The sequence below is a fragment of the Cystoisospora suis genome, assembly GCF_002600585.1.
Source record: "Cystoisospora suis strain Wien I chromosome Unknown contig_2383, whole genome shotgun sequence".
Taxonomy (NCBI): Eukaryota; Apicomplexa; class Conoidasida; order Eucoccidiorida; family Sarcocystidae; genus Cystoisospora; species Cystoisospora suis.
The window spans coordinates 4385-14698 of record NW_027155182.1 but is presented as its reverse complement, the minus strand read 5'-3'; the positions used below and the strand labels follow the sequence as shown (position 1 = coordinate 14698).

At 53.4% G+C, this 10314-nt stretch overlaps 2 protein-coding genes across 2 annotated transcripts; both read right to left on the bottom strand.

Moving 5' to 3' along the window:
- Positions 1–1151: 1151 nt before the first annotated feature.
- Positions 1152–9000, bottom strand: CSUI_004965 (cyclic nucleotide-binding domain). The gene is made up of 2 exons (XM_068065146.1): positions 3067–9000; positions 1152–2342 (listed from the first exon to the last, which is right to left on the bottom strand). Exons 1-2 carry the CDS (start codon positions 8584–8586, stop codon positions 1710–1712), a joined length of 6153 nt encoding a protein of 2050 aa, XP_067922879.1. The 5' UTR covers positions 8587–9000; the 3' UTR covers positions 1152–1709.
- A 301-nt stretch (positions 9001–9301) lies between these two features.
- On the bottom strand, positions 9302–9620 carry CSUI_004964 (uncharacterized protein; the record flags this gene model as incomplete). The annotated part of the gene is made up of 2 exons (XM_068065145.1): positions 9302–9359; positions 9519–9620. Coding segments are annotated over 2 exons (159 nt in total), but the record flags the coding sequence as incomplete, so codon positions are not given.
- Between the last annotated feature and the right edge of the window lie 694 nt (positions 9621–10314).

The following is a 10314-nucleotide window of genomic DNA, read 5'->3' as shown; positions in this document are numbered from 1 at the left end:
CTCTAACTCACAAACACATTACATGCTGAGGAACTTGTGTTCCTCGCCGGCACAACAAAGCTATCTTTTTCCGGGTTCCCGGACGTGCCTGAGTAGTGCTCTCGGGACGATTCTGCCGCTGTCCTAGAGCCTCGTACTTTCCCTGCAGCGGCGTGCGTGCACGAAATATCGTGAAGGCCGAATAACCAACTCGCTGCCACAATGAGCACGAGGAGAAACAGTTCAAAGAAAAATTTTCCCCAGTCTGAGTGGCTGGCCCTTGGAAAGAGAGTTTCGAGCCGTAGAAGGGCACGTCAACGTGTGCCATGCCTGCGGCTGCAACCTGACTCTGCCTGGGTCAAGCGAAAGTGAAGACCCCAGATGGTTGAAAATCCAGAAGTTCTCACTCGTTAAGATGGAAAGGAGCATGCAAAGAGTGTTAAGACTTCATGGAAACCTAAGCCGGTGTTAGAATTGTCCATTCCAGCCTTCTTTTTTTTTCCGGCATGGCGACGGTGAACACGCACACTCGCCCCCACGGTACCGAATGCCAAGAAGCTTGCCTCAGATGCTCAGAGTGCCACTATAAAGAGCAGTCTAGCCTCGCCACATTGGTCCTCTTTAGACGGAAGGCTTCTCAGCGTTATTTTCTGCGTCACAACGTGCAGGTTTACCCGGAATACGACTGCGTAAACTCTCAAATGATGACTTCGAGTTAGATCGTCTGCTTTGACACGTCGGCTAAAACGACGGCGGTCACGCAGACGTTCAACCAAGCCGCTAGCAGCACACGCACACATGCTCCATCCGACACCCGAAATACCTGCAATTGCACCCGGCCTTGCAGAGGTCCTCCAACGGAAAAAAACGCATTGCCTTTCTTTACCTAGGCTTCGCAATACAAGCACAGTCTGGTAGGGTACAGTAGCGACGTTAAAATGGAAGGTGCGTTTCTTGGAACTTGGAACTGTTTCATACCTCACACACACATCACCTGCTCATGCATCTTACAAGGAAACTTAGAACTCCCATCGCCAACTGTACGGACGCGAGATACCTGAGTTTCTCTTATACGATACGAAGAACCACCCTCAGAACGAGGCTGTTCGGAAACCGCCGTATAAACAACTGCCGAAAAGCTGACTGCACCCATTACCGCAAGGACGGACGAGGGAGGCGAGATCAGCAGAAGTGTCAACAGTTTACGCCTAGCCATTCCCCGCAGAACCTTGAACTCTCAGGCATCTCAAAACGTCGACGTTGTCCTGTGTAAGCTGCAGGAGGCTTCCTAGAACTACCAAATGTTGTCTCCAGCAAAAGCCACATGTCACGCAACTGCGTACGCCTCCGCTCGGTGAGTTTACACTTGGTATGCCCTTCTCTATACGATAACGTGCCGGCTGACAGCGTCTGAAAGTCCAGTCCGCTTCAAAGGCCATACAGATAAGACTACAGTTCAACAATCTGCTAATACTCCTACGTTGTCTTCTTGAAGGAGCATGCATATTATCGAAGTCTGAGCGTGCCACCTCGGGTTAGTTTTCGTGACCATGCCAACACAAGGGACATACATATGTTCATTCCGCATTCATTGTAGTCATATAAATCTGTTGGTGCGTGTCAAGTTACGCTTCACCGACAACCAGGAAGTCTCCCTTTGTCCGCCAGACGATTAGAAATCTGTTCACCGTTCCTGCTCCTTACAACAAAACAGAACAACCTTCCCTCTACTAAAACGTAGCGTCCCGGACACTATCAGAGTCTGGAGATGTGTTGCCGTCTTGTTCCGTATTACGATTATCATTCACACTGGAGGACTTCACTCTGTCAGGTTGCAAGCTTTCCTCTCCTGCTTCGGACCCAGTCGCCTGATGCTGTGGTCTGTTCTCTTCGCTTTTTTCGGAATTGACGCTTATGGTGCCTGAGGCGCTTGCAGCACTCTCCGATGTTCTTTCTTTCCTTGAACCGGAGGTCTTCGCACTGTATGTCGGCACTTTCTCACCGTTTCCGGTCGTCCCATCCGCCGACGCCGCGGGAAAAACTGAAGCAGGAACGGTTCCGCCTCCCCGATTATGGCTGTTACTTTTCTGTCCGTTGCTTGTGAGCCAAGAGAACGTGGCCAGTGAGTAGAGCGCACGACCGACTTTTGCGGTGATTCCAGAGCTAGCGGACATCCTTTCTCCCCGTTGGAACTCCTCTTCAGACCACCCGAGACGGTGTAACGCTTCAATATGTTGGGCTTCACTGATGCCTCTTCGAGCACGCCACTCGCGTAGGAACCTCCTCTCTTCATCTTGCACAGTACCGTCCGCAAGGACGCCTGCCAGGACAGAATCGTAGCTCTGAACCGCCAGACGCTGGGACTGCACAGACGGATAAGACCAACGACGAGCACAACAACAGGCGACTGATACCTCGTCATCAAAACCAAAGGTCACACCATTACCCAAAATCTTCAATATCCGGTCGGTACGAGCCGGCAAGGATACACTCTAGGAAGTACGGTTTTCATATACGTTATGTTGCGCTCTCGAGGGATTCTCGTGCAAAGACTTTAGAACGGAGAACGCAGGACGTGAAGGCAGGAAATGCCCGCCGGCCCGGCACTTCGTCAATCTTTCTGAAAAGCACTGACAGTTTGGCGTGCCCGTCAATGTTTTGAACTGGAGATAGTCTCATTAGCGCTACCCCGGCTGAGACCACCAAGTCCCAACAGAGGCACGGTCATATCTGGCACAACATAGCACTCGCTACATGTGACATTCCTAGGATGCACCCCTAGACTTTGGACGATCTTCATACGCAGAACCCTGCAACTTTTGGCACACATGAAATTTCCACAGGCCCACATGGAGGCAATATTCATCCCAGCTCGCAATACGTGCTCTGTCTCCGAAGTGGTGATCCCTCCAACGGACGCGGTACCTTACTTCCTAGTATTTTCTGAGTCTATCCTCCTTGTAGTAAGCGCAACTGGAGAGACCGAGTACAAATATTGCAACACGTATACGACAAGGTCCTCCAGACCCAACAATAGTCCCAAATCTACGGTACAGAGAGGGTGAGCGAGTCTTGTTAATGACCTACCTGAGCAAAAGACCTTTCAACGAGGACAGATGCGAGACCTTGAAGAACTGGAAAGCCTACTTTCACAGGGTCATTGAGAACTGCTTTTGCAATATCTTCAATATCAAAAACAAGAACTTCGCAATCTGTGACGCAAACTGTAGTCATGTGGGCTGCTCGGCCCGTTTGCAACGTCTCCGCTATCTGCTGAACTTGGGCGCTAGAGGTGACAGAGCCTGCTTCCTCCTCCTCTTGTTCACCTTTTCGTGGTCCAGGTCTACGGAAGCGACCGGCTGGGGGTGTCAATAGTAACGCCTCTTGGTCTTCTTCATCCTCTGATACAACGGATGCTTCATGCACATAGGATGGTAGAGTTTGACGACAAACAGGGCTGATGCTGTTTCCCTCTTCCCTTCCACTTGTGTCCGGAGAATCGTCCTCGGAAAACAAAGCTTCTTCTTCGTCATCTTCCTGATCTCCCTCGTCTCTGCATGAGACATTTTCCGCAACTAATCCTCTCACTGAGGACGAAGAAAGAGAAGCCGGCCGGGAGGCTTCGCTATCTCTGTTGGCACTATCGGCGCGATTATCTGTTTTCGCGACCTGCTCTGGTCGGTGGATCGCGCCGTTTGAGCTGGACTGCGCGTCATGACCAGGGGGCTCTGGTTCATGGGTATTGGAGCTCCGAACCTCATCGCGATCTTTTCCTCCACCCTCTCGGGCAGTGGCGACCTTCCCATCTCCAGTTACCGGCTTAGAGATATCCGGAAGTCCATCTTTTCGCATCTGTGCTTCTTCCTCTCTAGTCCCTGCTTCACTCATATTTTGTTGCTCTCTTCCTCTCTCTACCCGCTGTCCAGCCGAAGCATTTGATGTATTTGGGAGCTCACTTGTTGCATACTGAACTCCTTCTCTTCCTTTAACCAAAGAAAATAGAGATCCGGGTGACCCCTTGTCTAGGGAAGATTCTCCCAGGGTGTTCACGCTGATCGCCGCTCCCGCAACAGCTTGACCTGAGGGAGTCGCGACAAGAGCGAAGTCTCCTTCGGCGTTGCCCCCTGCATGATTATTGGCTTCTAGTCCATCTGCGTTGACCCCCTCAGCAACAGGCTGAGATCCTGGTCTCCCTGATTTCTTATGTTGCTGCTCGCCTAGTGCAGCAAGTCTCCGTAAGGCGGAAACGTAAGAAAGGAAAGACTCGAGACCGATAACTGCGTCTCGATCACCACCGTGATAATGAGCGACAGTATCTCCATGCTGAAGTAAATCAACCCGTCCACGAGTCACGAAGACAAGCTGTCGGACAGGCTTCCCCGCTTGAGTTATCTCACTCCCCGGAGGTAATAGGTGCCATTGTCCAAGGGCAAGAAGCGTTCTGAATCGTCTTGGAGATAAGCCAGCAGGAAGGAAATACTTTTCAAAGACATCCAGTTCTTCATTGGTAAACGCGACTTCATTGTGCTCAGTTAGATACCGGTATAACATGAAAGAATTCAGACATAAGAACACAACATTCCATGCTGCAGCATCCGTGCTCCGTGGAGACCTCGTGTAATTGTAAGAGAAGAAACAGACACCGGCCAGGAGATTGAAGCTACGTAACAGCCTCATATCAGACATCATAGTCCCCGTCAGCGAAAGCACCGAACCTACAGTTATCAGGATATTGCCATTCTGGAGACACCAGTGACTCACTCGTTCTCCTACTTTCGAGGCGTACGACGGTGGCATTGCTTTTCTTATCTTCGCAGTCGAAGGATCTCCCCGGCGTCCCCAGTCCAACCACAGCAAATTCCGCAGGAACCTCCGTACATAAGCCATCAGTTCAGTCCACATTCCCTCCCATCCTCTTGGTCCACGAAAGAGCACCTGGTTGGAAGGCTGCACAGGTACAAGTGACGATGACGCCTTTTCCTCGTCTTGAGCTGAAGAAGTCCTGGACAGCTGACAGGTGTTCGTTCTTGTGCCTGTCTCCCCTATACTTCGGTTGATAGTACTCTGAGAAGCAGGCGCGCCGAGGAATCCCGACCCCCTTCCCCCAGACCGCTCTGTGGATCCAAGCCTCTGAGCTTCGTCTTGCTCGGCATCTACCACGGAAAACGGGAAAGCCGGCGCTGTTTCAGGTGGGCGCGGCGGTGGGAACGAAGCAGAAACTGCAGGGCGTAGAGAATGACCCGCCTCCAGCAAGGCAGCCTCAGTCATTGCAACGGAGGAAGAGCTATCTGGGAGCCCCCCGCTAGCTCCGATCGTGGCCAGAGGACTTGGATCAGTCGTAAGAGATGAATCAGCGAACGGTGACTGCTGTGGCGCCTTTCCCCTTAACGTAGGGAGGGACGGAGACGCTGACGAAGTAGCCTCGGCAGCAGGAACACTTGGACAGGCTGGGAGAGCATGCTTCTCCTTTGAAACTGACGAAGAAGCGTAAGCAGAAACTAGTGTGGAGGGCTTACACGGCGGATTTGCAGGATCCCGAATGGGTTTGTCGTTGCGCAGTGAGGCAGCCGAGGGACAAGAGTTCTCCGCCAGAGAAGAAGGTGTACCAGGGGCCTCTTGTGGGAGGGAAACAGGAAACACATCTTTCTCCCCACACGTAGGCGATAGCGGCAGCTCTTGTAGACCTTTACGCTGGCTGGTTTCCAGTCCCGCCTCCCGAGAAGACTTGCTCAATAGGGTACCTATTCCTCCACTTTGGAACAGTGATGGTCCTAATCTCCTGGTGTCTTTCTCCAACAATAACGTAGGGCTAGAATGCAATCCTTCCGTTGTACTAGCGTCAAAACTTTGCGCCATCTCTCCATCTCCCGAAGTTCCTTCCATACTTTCTCGTACATTCTGCCGTCCGGGGGGAAAGTCCCGGGACCCCATGTTTCCGATGTCTCCACTATTGTGGTGTCCCGAAGAACGTGATGACGACGCGTTCGTTGTAGATGCCGAGGAATCGAACGCAGGGGCAGTGTGCTGACCGGCTGCCAAGCTACTTCTGACGCCACCTACAGCCTTCATCTGTGGACAAGCTTTGTACGGAGCTACGCCTACTCCAGGAGATGCTTCTCCCTCTCTTGTCACTGTCCGCCGATCTGTCCTGAAAGTTCCCTTCCCCTTTCCGGTGACAGTTTTCTGTGTGTCTTCTCCCGGGTACTTCTCTCGGTGTATCCTCCCTTCCGAAGCGGTGCTTGCTACCGCTGCGCGCCGTGGCTGCGCAGCACTATCGCAGCTCCTCATTCTGGCGCCATCTTCTCCTGAAGCCATTCGGTTCTCTTCCACCTGTGGAACACCTCGGTCGACTGCGTGAACCCTTCCGAGATCGGACCGAGAGCGGACCAAACCTTCCGCTGTGTCGGGTTGCCAGGTTGAGGAGATGGAGAAGACCACAGGAGAAGAGGTAGGATGACGACACGGTGACAGATCTCCTAACGCCTCTCCTCTCCTCTCGAAGTCTACCAAGTTAACACGAAATGTGGGATCTTCTCTAGTGTAAGGGTATCTTAAGGTAGTCTCCTTACTACGGCTTCTCCTTCCCTTTCTTCGCGCAACAGTCGAAGCACGACCTCGGGCAGCGCCGAACGGTAGCCTCTGTCCTGGTTCACTTCCCGGTGGTCCTGCTTTACGTCGTCGCCACCAGTTGTTGGCCTTCCTAGAAAAACTGCATGGACTGACAAATTCCTTCTCTCTGAGGCCCTTTCCTCTTGCTGGGCTGTCGGTTCGGCATGGGGGACGAGAGACGCGTCTCCTCTTTTGCATGCTTGAGGACCTCAAGCCACCCACTACGCCATTGCTACCTCCAGTTCCCAGACCGGGTTGAGCCGAACGGAAGAGTTTATTGTACAGTCGTTTAAGAGCGGCATTTGCTAATACTGGAAACTGGTGGTTCATATACACTGGAGCTACATGACCTGAACGAGAAGATCCACCAAGCCCGAATTGTTCTCTCCGGCTCACAACATTTTCAGTTCGGAAAGGAGGCCCGGCATCCGATATTCCCGCTGCAGTCGCAGCCTGGAGGTTGCTCAGGTACCGTCGAAAAAACGACCGTGACCGCCTTTGACGGACACGCGGGGAAATCTGCCTTTCAACACCTTTGTCCTTTCTTAAAAACATGCCTTCTACCTTGGCCTCACATTCGAGAGTCTCCGATATTTCAGCCAGTCTTTCAGCCACCGCCATTGCCGCGGTAGCGGCAACAGCGGCGCCTTGAGCCTGCGAAGCGGGACCATAGACGGAAGGAACGGAGGTGCAAGGAGGGCAGGGCACTCTAAGGACGACTGAAGAATGGCGCGGAGCGGAAGACGAGGCGGAAGCGACGGATGAAGGGGACAAAATGAGCGGAGGAGGATCACAGGAAGATGGTGCACAAGGGACACTAGCGGAAGGGAGCGGAAACGACGACGAAGTTAACGACAAGGACGAGCTTGTCGCCGGAGACGACGGGCAAGAGGGGGGAATAGAGCGAGTCGGGGGTGAAGAAGACAGCGCAGGCAAAGTGGAAGAGGACGCGGAAGAAAACGAGAGACGAGGGAAGGCACGGGACGAGTTAAGACGGGACAAAAAAGCAGAGTCAGTGGCTTCTCCCTGCAGGTTAGGCAGCGCACTGCGAAGCCCGGCCGCCTTCACGGGGACCTCCGGGCAATAGGGAGGCAAACGCGCATCCACCGACGAAAACAGGTTGGAAGACCTGCACGAACTAGTGGAGAGGGGCAGGCGAGAAGAAGTAAGCAAACGAGAGGGGACATTCGCGGCCAACAAGTTTCGACGTCCGCTGTCTCGTGAAGTAGCTGAGGCAGAAGCTTCCGAAGGGCGGCAAGGAAGAAGAGTGGCAGCAGGAGGTAACGCGGAGGACAAATGAGAAAACGGCGGAGAAGAGAACCCGGCAGACGGCAAGGAGAACTTATTGTGGCATGTTACTTTCCGACGTAAGAAGAGCCATGGTAAAGGTGGTTGCGAGTGGCCAGTATGATGTGAATCATCAAGTCTGTGGAATTCACTAGGCGACCGGAAGCCGGGAGTGGAAGAATGAGAGCGAGACTCGAGGCTTTTGTAAGATCTGAGGCTCCGCACTGCACTGTCGTCGGACAGTCCACCACAGCGGCGGGCGTTATACATAGACATCTGTAGCAGAGAGAAAGAAGAGAACGACATGGAAGCCCGCCGCCGAGAGGTCAACGGACCCGACGACAGTGGATCCAGGCATGCCGTCAAGACAGGCCGAAGACCCGAACAGTCATCGACGGCGGATTTTGGCTCCGACGTTATTGCTGTCGGGACACGGCGTCCGGCCCCGCCTAAGAGAGAACAGCAAGGACAAGCACCGGGGCGCCCGACCCTCATAAAAGAATAGCACCACGGAGAGGAAGCCCGTTCTTCGTGTACTAGACCAGGTACTGGAAAAGATGAAGAGCATCCGCAGGAAGAACACGGGGGAAAAGAAGACGGGAGACCGCGACACTGAGGCGGGCACACTAATCTGCGCCGACCACGTCTTGCGGAGATGGAGAAAGGCGGCCCCTCAGAAATTACGGAGGGCCGAAATAGGAGACCCGCCATCACAGCGCAGATTCAACCAGTAGATACAGATATTCTAGTAACACTCCGTATGAACACAAGGGAGCAAATCTTCGCGGAATGAGTCCGCGTGATCGATTGACATGCGGACTCATCGCCAGCCGCTACTGGCTCCACTGGCACGGCATTTACACCTCAACAGAAAAGAAAGCACTAAATCAAATGGCGTCTCTGGTCCCTCTTCGCGAAGAGGAACCACAAGACAGACGGGCGTCCCCTTTATTCAAAGTTGCCCTGTGGCAGCGCTGGACTCTCCGGCGAAACAGTGACCGCTGACCCACCTTGAACTGATCGCCCGGCGCTCCGGTTCCCGAAGCGATGTACACTACACTCAAGACAAAGAAACGTGCTAACACAGTCGCTTTGAGACACCTCGGGCAGAATTGACAAAAGGGCTCTTGCGTGTGCCGAGCGTCGAAGCCACGCATGTGATGACGAGCCGCTTGTGTGTGCTGCCGTGCAGCAAGGGCTATTCGAATGCAAGAGACACAACCAGGGAACGCCACGGACCGTGGTCTCTCTGCAGCAGGCTTCTTCCCAGTTAACAGTATCCCTGAGCGGAAAAAGCAGCTCGCGCTGTGTGGCCTTAGCAGCATGTTGCCACTGGTGGCGCTGATGATCGAGACTACCGCGTACAACCGCCGGATTGGGGATGTGAACGCCGAGATAGCAACACAGCTGCGAACAGAGGAGCGAGGACAGAATCACTCTTCGAGAACAACTCCAGTAGCGTAGTGGGGTGTCGTGCCTCAGCCCTAAAAAGTAAGGACAGGCGGCAACAGGAACTTGCAAACGAAAATACTGTTGGGAACTGGTGAACTAGTCATGTACATATAAGTACGGATATCCTCCCGTTCTGTGAAAGGTGGATCCCCGCAGGACAGGAGCCTTGCCCGCTTGCCTACGGCTGGTACCTTTGGTAAGTCGTGTCGGCTCTCCCAGCCGCTAGCAGATTGTGCGCCGAGTGGAGAAGTTCACTTTTCCGCATTCTCCCTGCATTTCGACGTGTCTCTCCTCGCTCGCTGATGCAACGCTTTGCTTCTTGGGACTGCTTATGCCAGGACACTGCTACACCACCGACGGCCTCTTGAACAACTCCATCAGACTCTCCGCCGCGTCGTCCGAAGGCAACAGCTCCGGTCTGCGACCCTTCTGGGTGTGCCTTATGCTCTCCCCGTTCACTTGCTTAGATGTCACGCCATTCGGCCTGTGCAATGCTCCCGCAGCCTTTCAACGTCTGATGGACGCAGGAGGGATAGTTCGGACAACTGCATTGGTGTACCTTCTCGACGGGATTTAGAACAGTTGAGGGGGCTGGGTATAGTATTCGAAACACTTCGGATGGCTGGAGCCGAACTGAACCCAAACAAATGCCGGCTGGTGCTACGGGAGGTTACTTCATTGGGTCATGTCGTAGACGACAGAGGGATCAAGCCGGACCCGTAGGTAATGGCGGTAACTAACTGTCCGCCGCCTACAACATTAGAAAACTCCGACGATTTCTTGGCTTAGGCGGCTATCGCCACAGATTTATCAAGGGATGCTCACAAGCAGTGGCACGCTGAGCACCCTAGACACAAGCCAGCGCTTCGAAGGGAACACGGCCAGCGATAAACCGTTTCTTAAGCTAAAGGATCTGCTGGCATCCGCACCTCTTCTTGATCCTCTCTTACACGACATTCCATACGTAATCGACTGCGGCGCTTCGGT

Bases quoted from the DNA above. Each gene is read 5' to 3' on its own strand.
- CSUI_004965 (XM_068065146.1), bottom strand. From the start codon at position 8,586: ATGGCGGGTCTCCTATTTCGGCCCTCCGTAATTTCTGAGGGGCCGCCT. The intron at 2,343-3,066 runs GTAGGTCATTAA...CCGTCTGTGCAG, and splicing joins TTGAAAGGTCTTTTGCTCAG to TCCCAGCGTCTGGCGGTTCA.